Source organism: Uloborus diversus, chromosome 3 (assembly GCF_026930045.1).
Source record: "Uloborus diversus isolate 005 chromosome 3, Udiv.v.3.1, whole genome shotgun sequence".
NCBI classification, from domain to species: Eukaryota; Metazoa; Arthropoda; class Arachnida; order Araneae; family Uloboridae; genus Uloborus; species Uloborus diversus.
The window spans coordinates 125166770-125191808 of NC_072733.1; the positions used below are offsets into that span (position 1 = coordinate 125166770).

The following is a 25039-nucleotide window of genomic DNA, read 5'->3' on the forward strand; positions in this document are numbered from 1 at the left end:
ATTTTTGCTGTTTGTGAAATTTCACAACTTTGCTAAATGAAAGACAATGTTAGAAAAGTTGTACTACCGAAGGCTTTAGCTTTATGGATAAGTATATACTTTGAAAATTTCGGCAAAATGTTCGATTTTTTTAAGCATGGAAATAACATTGGTTACTGAACAGCATTAGTTTGAATTTTTTTCACTTTTCTACTGGGCTGTGTACTTGAGCCTTATTTGGGCAGATTTATTCGGACTTTAATAATAAGAAAGTTTAACTGAATTAGTTAATTGGAGAAATTACTGTACGTTCCTAACTTGGGACACTGTTCTAAGCTTGGGTACTGAGGCTGAAAAAGTGTCTACGAGGAACATTGAGTAGTTAAATATGTAGACAAATTGACTATTCTGATGACAATAAATGTGGCATATTGTTACAGGATATCGATTAACAAAAGATGTTTTGTCAAAGTGCTACAAATGTTAGTTCTACTGATGAAAGTGAGCCTCAAAGCATAGATAAAACCAATTTATTTGTTGCAAATTTCACACATTATGAAGGAATGAAAATAAATAAAATAAGAAATATAGAGTGATAAGAATCAACTGCATGAGGAATTATTTGGGCTTAATAAATACTTCTATGCTTCCCAATGTAAATGGGAATGCAGAAACATTACATTCTAAACAATTAAGAAAACGAGGTTGACAATATTTTTAGGCGCAAGTGTACATTCTGAATTCTTTGAATGTTTAAAAGGCTAATTTATATCCAGCTAATGTTTTTTTTTACTTTAGTTGTAAAATAAACTTCTTTAGAATGATAATTGTATCTATAATCTATTGCTGCATACATAAAAGAAAAGTCAGTATGTTAAGTGTGCCAAATTAGTCTGTGGATGATGTAAAGGTGTTCTGGATTTAGTACACATCAGAGTTATACTTCATGGTCAAAATTTGGGAAAATATCTCAGAATTTTCAAGTCCTCTCAGTTTTATTCTACTAAATCGTAAGGAATCACTGATCGTAGATAAGTAATCTTCTAAGAAAAATAAAATTGTTTTGTTATTTTTCATATGAAATCTACAATCATTTTTATTTATTTATTATTATTATTTTTACTTTTTAATGTTAATTCTACTTGCTTGATCAAAGTAAATATTTATAACAAAATCTCAGTATCCCTAAGGAAATTTTTACAGACTTACTAATTATAACTATCAATATACTTCTACTTTTTTTGAAAATGTCTTTCATTGCTTCATAAACATCGATCTACATCCGCCTTTGAATTCGCATTTTAAATATAAATATACTCTCTTAGCTAATATATTTTTCTAAAGATTACAACTTTTTAAATTAAGACCAATTTTGGCATGACGAACTTATTTATGCTGTAAAAAATAGAGCAGCTAATCAAAATTATGGACTTAGTATTCATTTCATTATCAATATTGTCCCTTACCCAAGTTCTATTTAAAGAAATTTGACAAAGACTTTAATCGTTGCCTCTTATTTTAGTTGCTATAATTGTAGTAATTTATGGTGTGTTTGTATAACTAAAAATATTTCAGTTTGTTCCCCCAAACTCTGCATAAACTTGGTTTCAAGAAATCAAACTTGCTTAACTTGAACTTGTTTAAGTTAAACAAGTTTTATAGATTGTTTGAAGCGTACAAAATGTTAATATTTCATGTTTTGTTTTTTAGCTGTCATAGGACTTATTCAACCAAATGGATCATTATTTCCAGTATTTGAGATGCAGTCTAGATGGTTTGTGGCTTTAATGACAGAAAAATGTCATTTACCATCAACAGACACAATGTTATCTAGTGTGCGTTCAACTGAAGGATTTCGAGCTAGAAATTTTGTGCAATCACCTAGACATTCACTGGAAGCTTCATGGTTGTCATACATGGATGAGGTTGCTGATGAATTTGGAGTTAAGCCTAACATGGCTGCTTTGCTTTTAAAAGATCCAAAGTTATTCTGGGCATGCTTTTTTGGGCCTTGCTTACCGTATCAGTATCGATTGAACGGACCACATAAATGGGAAGGAGCAAGAGAAGCTATACTGGGCTATAAAAGTAGGATGTATGGCCACATAAAAAATGGGCGTGAAAACTAAAGTTTTACTTATGCTTGATGCTTTTATGTGATTTTTTACTTGACTGACTTTTACTTGATGCTTTTTGTGATTTTTATGTGATTTTTAGAAATGAGTGTCAGAAGTAGATATTTCATTATAAATTTTTATACACGAATTTCGATTTTGTAAAACTTTATACACTGTGTGCAAAACTTAACTCAGTATTTGTTGTTTTATTGCACTAAAGCGACATTTTTTGAAAACAATGTGTGATATCGGTTGTATTTTTTACCTGACAAATGGATTATGCTTTTGATTTCATTCCCAGATGATTTTAATATTTTCATTTCTTCGCTGCAAGTACATTATTATTGTTATGTCAAAACAAATTACTTTAAGTGTTAGAGCAGAAACATTATTAAAAGTTTGCTTGTTTCAAAAAGTTACCAAAATTCAGTTGAGCCAAATTCGTCGTAAAAAGTTATTACTAAATATGTTATGACGGGAAAAGTAATTGTTTTTTTTAATTAAAAAAAAGAAAAGAAAAACAAATGAAAAACTAAGTGTTAATTTCTTGTAAAATATTTCTTGATATCATTTTTATAATTGCATGAGTTTTAAGCAGTTCAGTATAATTTTCTATTCAAAAAAAAGAAAAAAAATTCAGAATTAAAAATTTTGTTTTGTCATTGTGTTTACATTAGCTTTATGTGACTGTTGCTAATTTACATTAGCAACAGTCACGATTTACTAAAAGCTATTGTAGAGAGTACATAATGCTTAAAACTCAATAGTTAATCATATTTTTAAAAAGCAAAAGTTTTCATTTATATTTAATAGTGTTTTTCTTCTTTCGTTCTTTCCACTAGCGTATAGGTCTGAAATATTACATTATTTGTTATTTCATAACTTACTACTTGTAAAATGGTGTTATAAACGCATTTCTGAAATAAATAAATAAAAACTTTTTTTTTTCAGGCCCGTACAAAGTTTAAGTGTTTTCTTTTAGATAAACCTATTTAAACAGTTATATAAGCTTTCGTTACGAAATAAGATTTATCATGCTTATAAGACCCAAAGTGCATAAATATAAATTTTACTTTGAGTCTGATTTCATAAAAAATAAATTTCCAAATTCTCTGAAAGTGTAACCAATTGTTAAGACTGTCGAATTTTCTTTATATATAAGCAGCGTTTTAAAAACAAAATATAATTTTTAAAATGTTTACCTGTTGCTTGCTATCCTATCACAAATATATAATGTAGTTAACCACAGAGAAAGCCAGAAGTATGTATGTGTTAACGTTTACTCTTCAATACTAGTTTGCCGTTTTTATATTAAGAGAATGCAAATAAGGTTAAGTATTTGTTACGAAACTATTTTATTTATTTATTTTACTATTTTTATATTACTTTTACTGTTGCATGTCATGATGTAAGTTACAAACTCCCCTTTACTAATCAAAAAACGATAAAAGTGAATTAGTCTGCAAGCTGAAATTCTTGTCATGATGAGACAATAATCCTATATCATACACACATTACAGTATTATTTTTTCCGAAAAAATTTTAAGATACATGACATGACTTGACTTAGCAAAGAAAAAGGGAAAAAAGTTATTTCTGATGACAAAAAAAAAAAAAAGAATTTTTGCGCAAGCTAAATTAAAGGCAAACATACATGTTGTTCCTGTTTCATCTGCTAAAAAAAAGTTTTTTTTTTTTTTTTTTTTTGCTTATCAGTCTCCTCCTGGGAAGAAGAAAAGGTCTATAAAACGAAATTTAGGGTTTAGGCACCTTGGATCAGGTCTTGATGCAGTTCGAAACGTTTTTTCCAATTTAACTTTTTTCCTTTTTACTTCCTGTTACGAAGTAAAAAAAGTATTGTATTCGCACGCGAAAAAAAAAAATTTCACCCAAAAATCGGCCCTAATTTCCATTTTGCTCAACCCCGAATGATTATTGAGTTTTTTTTTTTTTTCAGTCTGACCAGTGGCATGGATGGAAATACTACTTTTTTCCCTTCCATTTAATTGATTTTTTTCTCAGGAAATTAAAAAAAATGTTATATACCTAATAAGCGTTGTTGAAAGGTTTATTCTTTTATCCTTGAAATAAAGTATTTTGATCTCGGAAAGAATTTGAGCTCCTAAATGTTAAATTTCGGAAAAATGTTTCATTCGAACTCGAACTGCAATTTCTTTCTTGGTAATTTTTTGCTGTGCAAAGTCAAACCAAAAATCATGATATAACGCCAATTAAGTGACAATAAATATACTAATTTATTACTTTTTAATTAATCCTCAATTTTACACAACTGCCCACTACATGAGCGTTTTTTTAAATCTTTTTTAAAAAATGTTTTTAAGATATATTAATAAAGGACGCTGTTTTATGACACACTTTTAATTGTTATTAGTTTTAAAACTGCACTTTGTGTGAAATAGTTGTCATGTGTATGGCCTGAGGAGAAAAGGTTATGGGTGACTTATGTTTTTCCTAAATAATTGGTTTCCCTCTTCGAATTGATATTTTGCTTCTAAAACTCGGAACAGAGCTAGGCTTAACGGGCAGTGTTCAAGAAAATGTTGACAGTTTTCTTTATAAGTTCTTAAAGGAATTATTTCATATTACTTTTCAAATAAACAATAACGAAAAGGTTGTTATTCAAAACACTATTTATTTAATATGATAATTACGCATACATCAGCAAATACGATTTTATTTTCAGCGAATTCGTTCATAGCGAGTCATGAATATCGTGATCATGTTAATTGACCTTACCTAACTCTAACTAAACTACTAAGTTACATCAATATTACCTCCTTTTTTAATGTGAGAAACATTTAATGCTTTAGAATAATTAGAGACCAAATTATATTTTTTTTTTTGTTTTCTTCTAGAATAATTTTCTGAAATTTATAATACATAATATAAAATAATTGATCCGATTGAATTCTGAATGTGACAATTTTTAATTGATTTGAGGTGGAGAAGTTATTTTGTTAATTGTTATTATTCAAAGAAATTACAACTTGTTGTGAGTTAATGATGAATGAAGTTATGCAATATACTTCGCAAGTGTAATAAAAAATTACAAATCTCTATACTAATAATATAAAGGGAAAGGTATTGTTTGTGTTATTTTTGTGTTGAATAGTCCATTTATTCAGGAAGGCTATAGACTATATAACATCACGCTATGACTAATAGGAGTGGAGCAGCAATAAATTGAAATTAAATCAATAATACTCATGATGCAATTTTTGTTGCATCAATAGCTCGAACTTTTGTTGCCCGAATAGCTCATCCGGTAAAGCACTCGGCCGGCAACCTTAGGGTTTCGAGTTTTAATTCGGCTGTGGGCGGGAAGGTTTTCAGTATTTATTACACGGCTCATGAAAAATAACCAATTTATAAATCAAAGGTTTTCAATTATTTTTTATTGATTTTTTTTCTCCCAATTTTCTTATTTAAAGGAAAACATCGATGTGGATAAGGGTGTGTTCTTTTTTACTATATATATATCATTTCAGTTTTTTAGTACATTGTTGTCTTATTAACGCGGGTGAAACCGCGGGGCATAGCTAAAAATAAAGAAAAGTATAAATTGTTTCTCAGTATTATTACTGACCCAGGCAGAGTGTGTTTGCTAGTAAATAATATAACTTTTTATACTGACCTTAGGTATCCTAACTTACATTTAAGGAAATAATCTCAATTTTAAAATAATTGCAACATAAAATCTGAAGCATTAACGACCAAAACTTAAAAATACATTAAAGTTCAAACTTTTAAGGGAGAGTGCAGAAGATAAAATTTGAACTTATCGCCCTTTCAGAAGAATGATAGTTTGTCGAAGTAAAAAAGCAAAATATTTATGTTTTTCCATTACTATTGAAAAATCAATGCTATGTTATGTTATGATGCGTAAAAACACTGTAATAGCTCGTACAATTTGAAAAAAAAAAAAAAATACTATGCAGACATAATTTTAAATTTTTTCAGCCACTATATTTCTTCTCAAAAGGTGTTATTGACTGCTAGTGTAAAGTGATGTAAGTCACAAAACGCTGCGTTTCATATCTTATTCTTATTAATTTCAACCTTTTTGCGTTCGAACTGTTTTTTCGGGCTTTTGATTTCCTTAAACTATATATAGGGGATTGTTGGCCATATAAAAAGTTAGATTTCTTATATATATATATATATATATATATATATATATATATATATATATATATATATATATATATATATATATGTGTGTGTGTGTGTGTGTGCACGTGTGTTCTCTAAATATGTTTGACTTTACATGTTCTCAAAATACATACGAGCCAGCAAAGGGATGTAAATGCTAAAACAAAAAAAATTCGTGATAACCAGTGCAAGTGTTAGGAGAACCTCTTCCCTGCTATGGAGCAAGAAATTGTAGCTCTGGCAGGTGCTGCTATACAGCAAGATTTAGAAAAAAAAATTTCAATGAAAGCCGACCTAGAATCTGAATTTTAAACCCGTTCTACTCGAAATTTTATCCCTTTGCTTCTCACTGCCTCATATTTTCAAGGATATTCGCATGAAAAAGAATATAACGAGAAATCAAACATTTCAAATGCATGTAAGAGCATTAACTACCGTTGTTAGTATGAATATTTTCCCAGTCTAAACGCTCTACATTTCTAGAATTTTTATTATTTACTATTATTTACAATTCTAAAATATGGTAGTTTCTAGCAATTTGAATTTTTTTTTTTTTCTGCTTCTTGAAATTATTTAGTGCTTTGGAAAAGAGAGAAAGGAAGGAACACAGAAGAACCGAACATTGGTTAAAACTTTTTCATTTTATTGAAACTAAAATTATGTTCACTAAAGTAAAACAAAAATACAAAAGATCTATCTCACCCGTACCGTGACGACTGACCACTGGATACACTTTTTACTCAGCTTAAAGTTCATTACTTCTGTAATGGAATGAAAATCTTTGACTATGATGAAATGTACCCCTGGGATCAGTAAATACAGCTGCAAGCAGATAGCCTTCTTAGTGGTAGATATGAACGATGATCTTTTATCTGAAATATTAAAAAAAAGAAAAGAAATGAAAAGGTAAGGTTGACCAATTATTATAACCTCTTTTTCGTTTAGATATTCTGTTTTAAAGTATTAATTATCTCTGAGTACATTTCATGTTACAGCTGAAATACAGAAATCAGTTATTCAAGATTAACTAGGTAATGTGCAGACTAAGAAATAGACTGAATTATCTACCTCGAACTATCTAGGTAAATTCTGAACAGCATCTATTAGGCAGGAGATATTTGCTAAAAAGAAAATACTGCCTTTGTCGGAGCAATAATAACGGATCTATATTCTTAAATTGATGACTAGAAATTGAAAAAGACCTGTATCCAATAAAGAAATTTTTTCAAGACAGCCGGAAAATGAAAACAACTTGCCTCTGGTGCTTGCAATCAGCAAGATATTTCTACAAATTTTGAACTATTGCTTCTGGAGTTCGCACTTCGGGCGTTCTTCTCTTTGTTTAGTTTGGTCTTGACATTTTTCTGAAAAAGAAAATAATCGATTTCATCTGTACTTGAGTCGTTTTCCATGTCTAGGCCTCAATTTACAAAATGCTATTAATTTATTTTTCGAGACGGGTATAACCGTTTATCCCTAGATTGGGAATGAAGTCCGTTTATGGTATTTCCTTGGTAAACGTACTCTTTTTATTCCGCACATTAACGTATTAAATCATTTAATTTTTTAATTGACAAGGTAGTGTGCATATTAACGGAGCTTGAGCTAACATATCCATTCAAACATTAAAATATTCCTCGCGAGCAAAACGATCTCATAATCGTAAAAAGTACATATGACAATTTGTATAAAAATAATGAATTCAAAAGCGTCTCTTTACCAAGTTCGGTATTAAGGTAAATATATCCAATAGAGGAAATGAGGGCAGATCCAGATAAATTTAAAAATAACTGTGTTGCGTCTAAACTGATTGATTTCAGCTATTAGTGTTTGAAATTTATCAACCTCATGGTCCATTGCGAAATGTAATGATCTTTGAAAATAAAAATCATTTACCCTCAATGTTTGTTCAAACGGTCAATGTCTTTTGATACTTGTTTTTATCGTATCTAATTTAGGAAACAAATATGCAAATTTTTCCGCTCGTTCTAAATTAGAGGTAATCCATGTACTCATGCAGAAAAAAATAAGATTGATTGTTGATAATATGCGTTATTTTGCGAATATCTTTCAAAAATCTACCATCATTCAAAACGTTCTACTGAGATGACTCAGTGAAGAAAAAAATATGAAAAAAATAGTTTTCCATCACCTACTGCTTGAATTTGGTTTTATAATAGATACAAACTCTTCAACAAAATATTTAGTTTTGAGTTGCTGTGTTGCGCAGAAAATTATATGTATAATAAAAGTATATATTAAATTCGGATAAAGTTTTCCAATCGCGCAACGATCCTAAAAAAATCGAAAAGATGTAGAATTCCTTCGGTTTTTTTTTCTTTTAAATTTAATGTTTCCTTTTAATTATGAAGGACACAAAAGATGCAGCGGGTACTACTTTTTGATAAAAGTAACTAGTTTATGTGTTTAAATAATGACTTTATATTTCTTTTATATTTTTCGTAAAATTTTAAAACACATTTGGGCGATTTTTTAGGGATCCGCATTGATGTTAATATAAAAATAGCTCTAAATAGACCCTGATTAATGCATGAGCCAACAGGATTCTGCCCCAAAAGCCCCCGAAGTTACATCACCCCCCCCTCACCAAAAGAGTTCGCTTATCTAAAAATTAAAAATTGGATTATGTTTCTGAACTCTCATTTTATATTTTTGAGCATTTTTAAATATTTCCGATATGTAAAGAAAAAATAATATCAATTTTGATCATTAACACATGAATCGATTACTTATTTTTCATTTTGCTCGGACATTTATGACCGAAAGTTTCTTGCGTTATGATACTGGATATTTTTGTAATGTCTTACTTAAAATACTGGAATTTTAAAATATCATAATTTATCAAATAAAAATCTAATAAAGTTCGAACACAGAAAACGATGGCGACGGTTCATAAGTGTAATATACGGACACTTATAAGGGTTTTGGAACCTTCGCCTGGTAGTTTCTCTAAATTTAAGTCCCCTACCGGCGGTCCCCTAGGGACGATTTTAATTCATCTTGGGTTGTGTTAACAAAGGGAGCAAGCAGCGTGGACAGTCAAATTACCCGAGTAAACAACTAGCAATTCTTCTGCAGAATGAAAAAAATACGTTTTTTATTCTTCCATATCCGTGCCAATAATGTTTAGGTTCATATGGAAAACCGAAAATTTTCTGATAATTTTTTTGTACAGAGCCCTAATCGCCGTATTTAGTAGACGTAAAAGTTGACTCAATAACCGTCCATTTCCTAAAGGGAGAAAAATCCTCCTAAATTTAAGCATTTAAGTGTTTCAAGATCAATTTAAAAACTAATTCCTATTCAATCATTATTATCGCTACATAAATCCTTCAGGGCGAGTGTCAACAGGTTCCTGGCCCGTGCGGACTGCCAGGCATACGCGGTCTGTTATCACAGATAATGTCTACTTCTATTCATAGTATTTCGTCAAATCAAACTTCATTTGACCGTAAACTAGAGAACTATGCTACTTCTGTTTGTGTGTAAGCAAGGTTCGAAGCCACTGATTAGGCCCAGTTATCCTTGCTCTTAGGAAACTCGTTTTGCTAGTCCGAGGTTATTAGCTTCTCTAAGCTATATCTTGCTTTTGACACTCTTATTTACCCTTCATAATTATTTTCTAGAGCTTTCGCAAAGATACACTACAAATATGTGGACAGTAAGATCAGGAATCAAATGTTTTTAAATCCACAATTCCTTCATGTCAGATCTATAATATGAAGTCGAGGCAATAATAATTTACATAAATACCTAAACAGAGTTAAAAGTCTGAAAGAGATCTGAATATATATTACGCATATGGATTCTATGACGAAATAAATTAAGAAGGACGTTCCTTCGTTTGACAGGAGAAAATAGAAACGGAAATCCGTTAAATATCGTGAAAAGTCCGGCAGCACTGCTGCCAAGAGAATTTCCGTCAATTGAAGGAAGAATTTTTGAGAGTGTAGAGTTGTTCCGAACAAAAATGACTACTGTGAATTTGGTAATATTGATGCTATAAAAGGGCATTTTAAAAAATAGTAACGAATATAGATCTGCCATGTGAAGGTAAAATACAGTATCGACAGAAATTAGGTTTGAGATATTTGAAGCACGCGTTTTGGATTTCATACTAGGAAAATTGGAATTTGACGTTTTTTGTTTTCCAAGCTTTACTTTCAGAGAAAACCAAATAAGGAAACTTAAACAACAAAGCTGAAGTACAAACGATTACAATTTAAAAAATAAAATGAAAAAGGAAACATTTGCAAATACTGCCCTTCCCAAGGCAGAGATGCATTAAAAAATATTTGTAGATGCAACATTCAAACATGGTGGAATTCTTAATATAAATTCGGAAACATGAAAATATCAATTTGACCCACACTAAACCCATCCTCTCTTATACCTAAATATAGGTCAGAAAGTTATCGATAAAAAAATACAGATTTGTGATCAATATCAGTGAAGAAAGTTTTCTTTCAATGAAACAATGTATATTTATACATGAATGTGAAAACATACATAGACATACGTTGACGATAACATTCTCTGACTCTGAAAAATATGATCCAAAATGTTCCTAACGAGTTAAATTAGTTAGATTTTTTCTGTGGGAGCATTTCAACAAAGTTTTCAGCATGCAACCAGCTACATCAAGGAATTGAGTGCAGCAGTTGAAAGAGAATGTACCCAAATAATCAATTGCAATGATATGGACTAAGGAGGGTTTCGAAATCCATCACTCAGCGGTTTCATAGCTGTGCCTGAACCGCAATTGCCAACTATTTGAGCATTTTCGTTAAATAGCTGGCTCCTATATTTCTTCATATTATTTTGATTTTTGAAACTTTTCTGAATCATAATAATATTCAGAATTATAATCATTTACAGCGTTGAGTGTTTTCACTTTAGTGAGACACAATATATATTTAGTCTGTATTTATCACGCCTGTCATTGACGTCCAGGGGAGGGGAGGTTATATACTCAATGCAAATTCTATTGGAAAACAACAAAAACCATGCTCACTTATTTGTAAAGACAATATTTTTTCAAGTTTTGAGGGGGGGGGGTTGAACCACCTCCCACTTCCCTCCCCCTAAATGTCAGGTCTATCTATAGAGCTAGTTATATTCCAATCCTTATCCCATTTTCGTCTCCCTAGTTTTATTTCAATTTAATAAGAAGATATTGTTGATAAAAAAAGGCAGTAAAAGAATACTTAAAATTAAGAAGTACTATAAGTCACCGTAAATGTTGGTTTTATCCGCGTGAATTGTAAGAGGGGTGACATTAAAGCAATTAGAGCTTTAAATATATTTTCCTGATACAAAATAAAGTCAAACCAATAGAATCGCGTTTTCAGTTTTTACGAATACTTCTTTTTCTTACAATACAAAAGTTATTAAACTACCCACTTCACCCTGATCTTATGTATTTTATGATAAAATCTATATATTTTTTAATTTATGCCCAAAAGTTGACAAAAAGCGAAGGAAGAAACTGTTCGTGACTTACAGCTGAACGCTTAAGGGCTTTTCGTCGACTGAAGTGTTTGAAACTAGTCTTCTATTTCGTGCAAAACTCTAAGGCGGGCTATTTCTCGGGGCGTGACTAGAATTCTATATGAATGGTTTCGCAAGTGGTAGCAACGAAAGACTATACCTTGTTTGCCTTGGACCGTGTTGGACAATTCCTAAAGGTGAACTTAACAGTGCATTTCTATATCATAATGAGATTGAAGATGCTTTTGATATCGGTCCGATATTAAGACTAAACATTATGAAGTTTCTTTAATATAACTAAATAAAATTAATGATACTAAATTTGATCGTTCAGAAATTTTAAAGCATTGTTTGACTAGAAGCTGAAGTGATCAAAGGGGAAAAAAATGGTAAGTCTTATTCCTTATTCTAGCTTGAAAATTGTGGAATAGGCAAGTTATTTTAGACTTTTTTTGCCGCTAATTAAAGTTTAAACGGCAGTTGAAGCTAACACTATTTTTCAAAATACGGTAAAACATTTTAATGTCGTGTATTAATGTGTAGTAACATTTCTTGACAACGCATTGCTCAAAGTTTGACTTATAATCATCTCTAAAAATCTGTGCATTCATTTGCTTATGAGTTTATTCGAAAATTTTCTGTGATTAATTATGTAAAAAATCAAAGTTTTTTTTTTAATTTGGTTTTTAAAGGTTTAACATGCTCTAAACATTAGAGTAATTTATAAAATGCTTATCCAATGCATAGTTTTGTCAAATATGTTATCCTAATTGCAAAAAGTATTACTTTAAAGCTGTATCTTTAATAGCAAAAAAATCCTTAGGGATTCTAATGACATGAAGACACAAAAAAACCATCATCGAGAAAAAGCAATTTGAAGTTTTTCTTTTGCATAAGAACACATAGGGAGTATGACCTAAAACCACTCATAACTTTTTAAATATTTGAACTAAAGCATTGAAACTTTTCCCCTGTGTTCAGAATAGTTTTTTGTTTTGAAATAAGCAATAAATTTTTTTTTTTTTGAACGCTTCATCATTTTTGAGGTATTGTAACCCCTTAAGACATGAAACTTGACAAATGTATATTTTTTAATATAATATCATTGCAGTCAAACTTACGTTATTTATAATTTCGAAGATTAAAATATGAACCACATTGCAGAAATGGATCATATGTCTTGAGATTTTGGAAGGTGCATTTTAGATAAAAGGATAATGAAACACTCTAGAAAAACACTACTTTTTTAAGTATGTAAAAAAATATATATATATTGAAAATAACTAAAAGTATTATAATCGCTTTTAGATGGAAACAGAAAGTTACGTAATTTCTATTTCTAAAATTGTTATCCCAAGAAATATGTATGTTAGTATGCTATCTAAGTATTATTATTTGAGCAAATTTAATTAAGTGAAGTATGCAAAAAAAAAAAAATATATGTTTATGATTTGTTCGTTTCTCAAAATGAAATGTCAGAACAGAAAATTTCTACCCTTATATTTCCAAAGCTTATCTCAGCTTCAGACAAATATTAAGTTGTATTATTGTTAGTAGTAACTGGCCTTTCATCTCTTGCCTGCATATCGATGTGTTAAAAAAAAAAACTTTTTTGCAAACATTTCAAATTTTATGAGTGTGCTTTTGCATATATACATAGATGCATACATTTTTTGTGAAAGTGTATTTCAACCTTTGAAGACAGTTAAGTTTTCGAAACTTAATCACTCCCAACGTTTCAGATTTTGAGCTGAAAATTTAAGTTTCAGTCGAAGCATTAGAAAAAGTCCAATGAGATTCAAAAATAGCGGTAAAAAATTGGTGTTCGTTACTCCAAAGTCTAAAGCGCCCTCTATCGGCATTTTTTAAACTACATCTTCAAAATTTATGTTCAAGAAAATACTGATAAAAAGAATAATTTTATCGCAAACCACAAACGGAATCGACCACGTTCTCCGTTTCTTATAGTCATTTGAAATTTTGGACCCTAAACTTTAATGACGCCTATCTCCTTCGGAAGACGTTTAGGACCATTATTTTCGCTATTACATTGTTTGTCCTGATGTGTACTATTCCCACTAAAAGTTTTGCCCAAGAGTTCAGAAACACCCTGTATACTCTACTCATAAATTTATTTTAGCCGTAACATAATTATGGAAATTTGATGGCTTGATATTTAAAATAATAATCCTTATAAGAGCCAAACAAAACTAGACAAAGTACGATGCGTTCAAATATACTTATATACAGTGACGTATATAGCAGAGGTGAAACCCGAAAAGGTAATTTGTGGTGTCGCCCCCCTCCCCCTACAAACGGAAAAAAAATATTTTAATGTTCTGTGTAAAGATGAAATTCATTCAATTTTCAGAAAAAACTATATTTGTGTTATAACGCAACTATAAGTTAGCTAATGTACAAAAGACAAATAAAAAAAAAGTGTGAATGCATTTTATATCGCTTGCCCTAGACGCATATGTGCAAGGCCGTAGCTAAGACAAAAAAAAAAAAAAATTATGGCCCCTTTTTTATTTCAAACGTATCTCAAACACAGGGAAATATAATGGTGTTCTGGTTTTTAGTTTAAGAGACAGTCACTACTGTATTTAAGTATTAACAATATGAAAATAATTCTGAGTAAAACATTCACTCCATGAAGAGGGGAGGGAGTGCAGTGGTTTATCGCCGGGAAATTTTCAAATTTGCAGTCTGAAAAATGCATTTCAGATGAACTTTGATAATATTAGGGGAAAAATAGGTTCAGGAGAGCTCTCACGTTCATTTTTCAAATTTGAAACGTTAAAAACGCTAATGTTATCTCCAAGTATGTTAGGGAAAAGTAGGTTTGAGGGAAGTCACGCGGAAATTTTTCAAAATTGTAGCTCTAATAGCGCAGTTTTAGACAAACTTTGGTGATGTTACGGGGTGGTGAGGTTCGAGAGTCCAGCCCCGAAAAATTTTCTAATTTTCCGTATTTCTATTTCTCAGAAACTCTTAAATGCGTTTTGGGTGTAGAATGCCAGTCAGTGCAAATGCCCCGTCTCTCCCTTAGTGATGCTACTCTGTTTGAGAGATTAAAATAACTTAAAATGTTGGGGGAGGGATTCAGAACTGAAGTATTTATATTTTGCATAAACTCATAAGTCCAATTTGGTACCAGTCCCCCTCCAGAGGGTGTGTCCTCGGCAAGCATCCCCTCCCTGTGGTGATGCAACTGCCTTTGATCGAGTTAGTACAATTTAAAATATTAGGGGAAACTTTCTGAATTGAGTAATAAAAATATTTCAAAAATTTGCAATTCCGCTTTGGATGTCCTCCCACCCCTAGACACCCGGGGCGGACCGCCCTCTCCCATAGCAACGTTACTGATGTATATATATGTGTGTGTGTAAATAATTCAAATATTTTTTTCAAAAGTTGAAGGAATTTAACGATGTAAAAAAACGAAGTTTACTTGAAGTTATCTCTATTGTAAGAACTCGGTTTAAAATCTTCATAAAATCTGCTAGTTTAGTACGTTCCAAGCGCTTTTATTTTCTTGTACAACCAATTCCACTGCTTACAATATGTTATTATTTGATTCATTCCCTCATTCTGCCTAACTTATCCCCATAAGCGTGGCATTTCCTTAAGAAAAAGAAGAACCACTGATAGTTTTCCTTTAAAACTTATATTCTGCTAAAGTTAAAAAATTATTCCTTTTATTGCAATATTTACTGCATGACTCATATATTTAAAATTTATGTACGCATTACATTATCCAATAATTGAAATCAGGTGGTACATATCGTTGCCTCAGAGCATCAATAAGACATCCAAACCTCAAAACAATAGTAAGATATCCTACTGCTGCTCTGAGGTGACGATATGGTTTTAGCTCAAAAGATAATTATTTTCATGTAAAGAGATATTGAATATTTAAGGTCAACTTTCAGTAAGTTGCAGCCATCGTAACTTTGTTACTGAATAAGTGTCTAATATGTAGAACCTTCTAAGCTTCCTGTTTAAGTGTATTTAAAGCAAAGTAACTGAAAAAAAAAAATGTTTGTCATTACCATCCTTACTAATAATCAGTTATTTTGCACATCATTGTTTAATTTTGTTCTTTTTATTCTCATTGTGTTTAAACTTTTGTTCAAAGTATGTAAAAAGGTAAGGAAGGTAGCAATATATTAAAAGTTATTGACGTTATATTATTGATATTTGACGTTAAAATGTCGTCGCCATCTAGGTCAAAAGTTGTAAATTGGTAAAGATAAAGTGAGGATAAAATGATACTAAGAGTATTTCTAATATTTCAGGCGCTTGATTTTTTTGAAAGTTAAATTTTTTAACTATTTGTGTTTTATTCCTTAAGTTTTATAGAAACTCATTAGAATTTTTTTCAATGATTTAGCATTTTAGCAAATTTTATACTGAATCTAGATGATAAATTTAATGAAGTCGTAAGTAAAAGATTGATTCATGAATCAAAATCAAGGAAAACGAAGAAAAATAATTGCATTTAGAAAATGAGTCAAAGTAACAAATTAAACCCTCAATATCTCTAAAATAAATAATGATACCACCTAGCTTTATTTTTTTTTTCAGCCAACTGATCAAGTGGCTTTAACAGTTGGCTGATATTTTACCAGCCAACTTTGCTGAATATGGTGTTTCTTCTTTGAGGCATAGTGACTTCATTTGAGGCAAGCCTAGTTGGCCTCAAATTAAGCCACTATGCCTCAAAGAAGAAACTAAAAAGCTCCTACCTATTTTCTTCTTGACTCATATTGGTCCAAAAATAAAACTTTCATCATGTTTCTTACAAAATAAATTGCTTAGCAAGTATCCGTTCACTATTAATGTAAAAAAAAAAGTATTTTAATATTGAAATGAAAGTACAGATATACATACATAATATGTGTTAACTAAATAATAAAAATTAAAATTAAAAAACCTTTTTTTCCTTTTATTTGAACAGAATAAAGGTCCTAAAAAACGAGTTGCAGTGGTTGGAGCTGGAACAAGTGGTCTAATGGCCATTAAAAGTCTAAAGGAGGATAATTTTGAGCCCATCTGTTTTGAAAAAACATCATATTTTGGTGGCTTATGGCATTATCATGATGAAGACGTTGATGGTGTTCCATCACTTATGTGGAGCACATCTTTAAACAACAGCAAAGAAGTAGGAGCAATAAGTGATTTTCCTCCAAGACCGGAATTTCCAAATTATATGAGGCATTTCCAAGTTCTGGAAATGTTTGCTGAATATGGTGAACGCTTTGATCTGTTCAAGCACATAAGATATAATAAAGAAGTAATAAAAGTGCTGAAAGACCAGAGCTATCAGCGCACTGGTAGATGGAGAGTAGTTGTAAAAGATATTTTGACAGATGAAATTGAGGAAGAAGTTTATGATGCTGTTTTAATATGCACGGGGCATTTATCTATACCCAATATTGCAAATTTCCCTCAGATGAAATCTTATAAAGGTGAAATTATACATACCCACAGCGTAAAAAAATTTCAGAACTTTAACAATAAAACTGTTTGTGTTGTGGGAACGGGAAGCTCTGCCTTAGATGCTGCTGTTGAAATAAGTCATACTGCAAATCAGGTAAGCAATTCTATTATTTCACTAGTCGTAAAAAATTCAATACACACTGTGTTCACTCTCAGAAATGCGTCCTCAAATCTCGCTCCAGTTTCAACACATTTTAGGGAATAGCCTCGAGAAAAATGGGCCGATTAAACTTTTTGTCAAATTGAGTCAACTTTTTGTCAAATTGATCAAAATTTCGTGATTATTGAGCATTAATTCATGACTTAGACAGGAAAGAATCGACAATTTCGACACAATTTGTCTAACGATTGTGAAGAATCCTTGAAAGGATGCGTTTCTCAGAGTGTAGCAACTGCTTTTTAGCTGAATAACTTAGTTACAACTTAAGCTACTTGCTATTATCTAAAAATAAAAGAGTAGGAGATGAGTGGGGACAGTGATCATAGTTATAGTGAGATAACAGCAATTTATGTTTTGTTTGAATATTTCCAGCCTGGTGAAACTTTTGAAAAGTCAAGTCGTCATAGTGTGAATAATATAAAAGGTTTGCTTTCAAGTATCATGTAAGAAAAATAACTATGTTATCATAGTTTGAACTCATCGAAGTAAAATATCTTCAGTCTGTTGCACCGTTTCTAAACTGTTAGATAAACTGTACAGACAGGTGTTATTAATCTTACATTAGCATATTAACTGAAGTTCATTTTAGCAGTTAAATGATGTTGTTAATTTTCTTTGTCTAAGTGCGGCAGCTATTAAGTTCATGTTTTGCAATGAGGGAACAGAGAGGCAAAAACAGTGATACACCATTAATACGTTGCTCACTGCTCCCATTGCCCTTTTATATTAAAACTGAAAAAATTATACATTGAATTAGATTTAATTATAATTAGCCTGTCGATGCAAATAATAATAAAATAAGTTTGAAATTTCGGTACCAGCAAAGGTTAATCTGGTTGCTGACTGAGAAAAATACAAAATTAAATGCATTTTATAATAATTCTATAGTGGGTGGGGATCACGTTCAATCAAGCTGCACTGCAACTTTTGACCACTTGTACTTCAATATTTCATACGGATGTAAATACGAAAAGAAATAAATGCTTTTTACTCAACAAAAGAAACATTTTTTTTTTTTTTTTTGATACAATACTCCAAAACGATTATAAAAAGAGGTTAAGAAAACCGACGGTTAAACAATTTAATTTTACGATTAAGATACAATTACCCTAATATTAGTCTTCCGATTTTCCCTTATAATTCTTTTCATTTTCTTGAAGTCCCGTTTTATTTACAAGGCTCTATTGAAAGAGAGCAAGGGAAAAATGTTAGTTTTTGCTGTAGAAAGAATAAGCATTTCGTGATGAAAGTACGGCACACTGACAGACCGGTTTGGTATAAATGTAGCCCGTAGTTCCCATTTTATGGCCAGTACTTAATTCAAATATCAATGTTTTTTATTTTTATTTCATTTTTTTATTTTTTTCAACATCGCACAAACCATTTGGAGCAATATATTGGAATTACGAGAAAGGTATATCAAGAAATAATTGAATATATGTATAATGAATGTTTCAATTAGGAAAATGCAAGGTAATATGCAAAAATATTTGGCTTCGTTTGCTGGGCCACCTACCTATAGATATTTCAAATAAGTTGCTAAACATGTTGAAAAAAAAGTTGCCTCTGAAGATCAAAGGTGCTTGACAATGTAAACCATCGTCAAAATACGATATTGGTACTTTTTATAATGCATAATCTATCAAAAATAATGTTGTTTTAATAAAATGAGAAAATTCTTGTTATTCAAGTTTCAAATCATAATTCAAACTTACTGATGATCAGTGCAGTATTTATTATTTTAATATCCTAATATTAGTTTCTTACAATGTATTGGAAACAAAACAGTTTTCACATTTTTGCTTTTAGAACTCTGATGAGAAAAATAAATTTTTAAAAGTTAAAAGTTAGCGTTATCCGGCAAAGCCCTGGTTTCCTAAAAGCGATTCGCCGATCTTCGACGTCACTCCTCGTCGTGACGCTGAAATCAACGTCAAGTGGATTCCAGCGTGGCCGTTCACTACGTCGATTTAGCTCGGACGCGCATGCGCAGAAGAATCAAGTTTTCACCTCGGCGAGGAGCGACGCCGACGATCGTCATGTTCGCTCCTAGAAAACCAGGGCTTTAAACCAAACTTTCACGCCGGAGACAGAAGTAGTTTTTCGTATCCGTTTCATCAAAACAAAGTAAAAATCTTTTTGGAGTCAATATCATCCATTTTTTATTAATGTATAGAACAAAAAAAAAATTCAATCTTTTAAAGTTTGTTTTATATCAAAATCATGCAGTATTAAATTCAAGTTTTGTAATTCAAGTTTTTAGTGATCCGAAATTTCCAAAAACTTTCGGCTTCCATTTCCGAAAATTTTGGTCAGGCAACATTCTAAAACTGAAAAATTATATTTAAAAAAAAAGTTTTAAAATGGTTTCATTCGATAATTTTTGAATGCATATTTGAAGAGTTTTTACTGGGTTAGGGGGGGGGGATCGAGCTTCCGAAAATTTCACTGTTTTCAGAAAATTTTACTTGAGTCCACTTGCACCCCTGCTGTACTGGTTGTTTCTTCCTTCCCTGCATTATTAAAAAAAAAAAAAAAAAAAAAACTTATTTTGAAGTCATTTATCTTATTTTGGAAAAAGGGTAATTAATCATTATCTTATTATTATTTGAAGCATTTTTTTGCTCTATAACCGTATTATGTCAATACGTGCAGCGAATTTTATGGTACAGTCGAGTCCCGACTTACACGAGGGATGCGTTCCAAGACCCCTCGCGCAAGTTGAAATTTCGCGTTGTGGAAAAGGGTATGTGTAAACACTTTTATAAACATATCCAATTATTTTAGACAATTGTAAACACCACCTCAAACTGTTAAAAACTATTTCTTAACTATACAATACTGTTTCTTACATAAAAAAACTGAATTTTTATTTTTATTTAAATTTAAAAAACCGTTTCATTCAACATCAAATACTGCTACGATGCTCAAAATCAATGATCGATGGGTAAGAAAGACATAAAATTAACCAGTACGGTACGTATAGTATGTAGTAAGAAAAACAAATGCACTATAGTTTTACTGTGCAGTTGATCCAGTAATGATATTTGTAACGTACAAAAATGAAAATAATGATGATTTATGCTGCGTGATCAAACCTATTATATATTTTTAAATACACACAAAACAGTTGCTTCCTAGTTCTTTTATAACGTTTCCATCTATGGCAACACCCCTCTTCCTGGTTTCTTAAATTCACAATACAAGAACACCTTCCATTTTCATAATTTTTGAATTTCGCTTAGATACTACTCGATGAACTTTTACGAGTTTCCTTTTCTTGACTTTTAATTGTACATATGGAAGATTCACTGATGCTTTTTAATTGTCGTGCTACCTTCGACGCATTTTAGAGTTGTTCAAGCACATGATCTTTAGCTTTTCTTTAATTGTCAGAAACTTTCTCTTTTTTTTTCTATCTTTCCAAGATGAAACAGCGCTCTTAAGCGTCATTATATTTCAACAACTTTTACATTTAGAATGAAAATAAAAAGAGAAAATGAGTAGTTATTTGTATGAGCGATGTATCAGACTAGTACAGTGTGGTCCCGCTCACAGTAATGCAAAAGGGATGAAGGTCCATTCACGAAAAATATTTTTTAGTAGCCAATAACAAAGCCGATAATTACACACCGCGATTCCCTTCCGAAAATTTTCGTGTTGCGGGCGATTAATTCGCATTATGTCTAAAATTCTTTACTGATGGGGAAAATCGCGTTATAGCCATTTCGCGTAAGTCGGATCGCTTTGTAGCGGGAGACGACTGTAATATCAAGAATAGAAGTTGAGACATTGCATTTTAGAATAAGGGATCGTTAACCATCCTCATATCATGCTTTTGACTTTAGATATGTTTAAAACATGATACGATTAATTAAAAGTTGTTTTTTTTTTCTAAATAAAATGTTGTTAGGAACAACCTGGAAACACTCATACTTTATATTAATGATTATTTTGTGAGCTCCTTGTCATTAATTATTTTTTAAATCTTGCAGGTCTATCTTAGCATCAGACATCCATGTTGGATTTACGGTCGACAGGGACCTTACGGGTATCCACTGGATTGGACACTTTTTACTTGGGATCACACAGCTCTTCAACAATATGTACCGATCAATTGGACGAACAAAGTTCTGAAAGAAATATTCATTAACCCCCGGTTTTCGCACAGTTTGTACAATATAAACCCTACGGGTGGACCTGCAAACAGAGACCCTGCGGTGAACGATACCATAGCAAGTCGTATGATGAATGGTTCAATAATTTTAAAGAAAAATATAAATTATTTCACTGAAAATGGTGTAGTCTTTGTTGAAGAAGGTGCAAAAGAAACGAAAGTTGACGCTGTTGTACTTGGCACTGGTTACAACTGGGACTTTCCGTTTTTAGATGACAAAGACTTGGTTGTTAACGGACAAAAAATTCATCTTTATAAATGTATTTATCCACCTCATTTGACACATCCTACTCTGGGAATTGTTGGCTTTATTGTACCAATGGGTCCAGGGTTTCCATGTGTTGAAATGCAATGCAGATATTTTTCTTACTTGTTAAGTGGTAAAGGGAAGTTGCCAAGCAAGCAGTTAATGGAACAAGATATAGAAAAACAGTACAGAGAAAATGTAAAAAGATATGGGGAAGGTAGCAGAGTATCTGTTCATGTTGATTTTGCTCCGTATTTAGAAGATTTATCCACTAAAATTGGAGCGAATCCTAGCATGTTGAAATTGTTGTTCACTGATTTTCAGCTTTTTGTAGCTTGTGCAATTGGACCTTACTTACCCTATCGTTTTAGACTGACTGGTCCTCATAGATGGGAAGGGGCACGACAAGCAATTTTGACAGCTGGGGAAAGAATGAGAGCTCCTTTGCAAGGGGAGAAAGCATTTCAAAAGGACAATGCACAAAGATCTTATAAAGCATACATATTATTTTGCTTGGCAGTTATAGCATGGTATATAAGAAAAAAAGACTTTGTAAATTATGAAACTATAACTAAACTGTACCAGCATTGCTTAATGTTGAGATCTTTGGCAGTTAATGTTTTAGAAAATAGTAAACTTTGTAAATAGTTGTACATTTTAAGCTTGTTACATTTTTATTTTATTTTTGCTGTATTGCTTACACAACATTTATATTAAGCGTAATAAAAATCTTAATCACTTTGTCTTTTAATATATCAGCCAAGGAGAAACGTAACTATTTTATGCTTCAAGTATTTATGCAAATTCAGAATTGTTTTGATAAATGCATTTTTCACGTATCTTTTAGCATGTATATGCAATGTAGCACAAAAAACTGTTTAGCATTACGTTTTTGTCACAATCAAAAATATCTCTGCAACATTCAAGCTAAGTTTTTATTCATTTTTTAACAAAACGAAAGTTTTTTAAATTCAGGATTCAAAATTTGATAAAACCTGAACTGATAGTAAAAGTTCTTTCAAAAAAGTTACTCTAGAAATTACTTTTGAAATAATGCGTATTTAAAAATTCAAGAACCTAACCAGGAAACCACACGATCAAGGAAATTCTAAAAAAATCAAAACTGGTAGCATTTGGAAGAGCATTGTAAAACATGTTTGTGGCACAAAAACTACGTCCCCTCGTGGCCCCGTTATCGAAACATGAGGTCTTAAAGTCAGCCGAAATTTTAAGTAAATTCACCAAATTTAGCGAATTTTGTTCGAAAATGGAATGTACGGCGCGAATTCAACATCTGCATCTGACAAGACACCTCATTGCCATTTTTTGTCTTTGTCATTTTTGAACAAAGTGCGTGAAAGATGTTTTAGTTAATTCTTTTCTCATGGGTAACTACCGGGGGGGGGGGGGGAGTCGTAGCACAGACTGCTCCATTAAATTTTTTAGGGGGTTGTTTTTAGGGGCATTCTTCTCTCGTCTGGGGGGGGGCTTTGGCTTTTGTGAGGCTTTCCAGGTACTGGGGGGGGGGTAGTACTATCGCTCTTAAAGGAAACAGGCACCCCTGCTTTATTTGTGTGTTAAAGTTTCGAACCACTATCAAGCTTATCAAGTGAAAAGTTTTCCCAGAGAAACGACAACTTTAAAATAAGATTAAAACTTAAGTTTTTTCCTATGATTGGTGATGAAAGCAGGCCCACCACTTAAGGGGGTCAGGAGGTGGCAGTTGACCCTCCTGGTATTTGAAGAAAAAATAGTTGCATGTGCTTGCAAAAACGTAGAATTATAGGGGAGGGGGAAGCGGGGGAACACCGTCACCGGATTTGTTTTTTTTTTTTTTTTTGAGAAAACAATGCAAATATTATGAAATTGATTTCGAACCACCTCTTCCCCCCCCTCTCTCTCACTCTCTCTTGCCGAATCCCCTAAACCCTAAGGTGAGTTTTACCAAACATTTTTTCCAACGATAGCAATGTGTATGTTTATGTTGCTTTTCGGTATAATAAGCATTTGCCGTGGGAAGGGAAAGCGTAATGTCTGAAAATTTTTAATTTTTTTGCTTTTTGTCACATTCTGTGAATCAGCTTTAGGGTACGAGCTAGCTTATTTGGTTTTCACTAAAAAAATTAAGCACGAAAAGAACGTTATATTCTAACGTTTCTCTTTATGGAATGCGAAACGCGGTTCATCAAATATCTCAAAAATTCATTTCTGCTGATACTGCACTTAAACTTCCCATGGCAGAATTGACCCTTTCCCCAGTAAGATTTTGAAAAGACGGGCCTGATTGATGTAATATATTTTAAGTAATTTCTAATTATTGTTCTTATAAGTATTAATTATGAGTATTTCTTTTAGGTTCTGTACAAAACTAATTTGTTTAATTTAGGCAATATAAATTTAAAAAATAAAAACGTCTTATAGAGAAATGGTAATTAGCAGATTAATGAAATACAATTAAGAGAAAAAGAAAATAAAAACGAAAGAAGCCTGTCGAAAGGGAAAAAATATCCTACTGAATCGGACAAATATGATACTGAACAAAATAATGATTAAAAAAGTAGAAAATTGTGGCACCAGGAACATCATTTCATCAATTTAATTTTGTACAGTTATTGCAGCGCTCAAACTCCTTCGAAAAGCAAAATTGCAAAGGTGTTTCAAATGGAGGGGGCCCAGTTTGTAATAATTCAGACTTGTACCAGGCATGTTGTATCATGCCCTAGTATTGTGGTGCACTTATCTGAAAATGAATAAGTGATTGTAGTTTGGTTGAAACAAAACTTGTAAAAGTATACTTTTAAGAATGAATAAATAACATGTAATATAAGATAAATAAATACCTTTGTGCTGAACAGTAGAGTAAGACAAAACAACGTTAGAAGAAATTTGTGCTTCTTCTAACGTTGTTTTGTCTTACTTAACATGTAATATGTTGTGCATTTACGTTATAGCCACTTTTAGCTGAAGTGACAAGTTTTGTTCGGACGACAGGGGTTGTTATAACAAACGTCGACTATATTAATAGTTTTTAATAATAAAAATATCTATTTTCATCTATTCATGATGTACTTTCCGATATGGATAATTTCAAAGTGCATATTACACTTCAAAATTATCGAAAAATTATTTACAATTTACTATCCATTATTTTGACTTAAAAATTTAATTTT

General features: G+C 31.5%; 2 protein-coding genes across 2 annotated transcripts in view; both read left to right on the top strand.

The window, feature by feature from the left end:
- Nucleotides 1-3004, top strand: part of LOC129218567 (flavin-containing monooxygenase 5-like) — a 29026-nt gene extending 26022 nt beyond the window's left edge. The window contains exon 5 of the mRNA XM_054852877.1: nucleotides 1690-3004. Within this exon, the coding sequence (XP_054708852.1) occupies nucleotides 1690-2108 (419 nt within the window). The 3' untranslated portion in view covers nucleotides 2109-3004. The remainder of the gene's footprint in view (nucleotides 1-1689) is intronic.
- A 9025-nt stretch (nucleotides 3005-12029) lies between these two features.
- LOC129218651 (flavin-containing monooxygenase 5-like) lies at nucleotides 12030-22596 on the top strand. Its single transcript, XM_054852970.1, has 3 exons — nucleotides 12030-12169; nucleotides 16744-17379; nucleotides 21441-22596. Exons 1-3 carry the CDS (start codon nucleotides 12167-12169, stop codon nucleotides 22515-22517), a joined length of 1716 nt encoding a protein of 571 aa, XP_054708945.1. The 5' UTR covers nucleotides 12030-12166; the 3' UTR covers nucleotides 22518-22596.
- Nucleotides 22597-25039: the final 2443 nt, after the last annotated feature.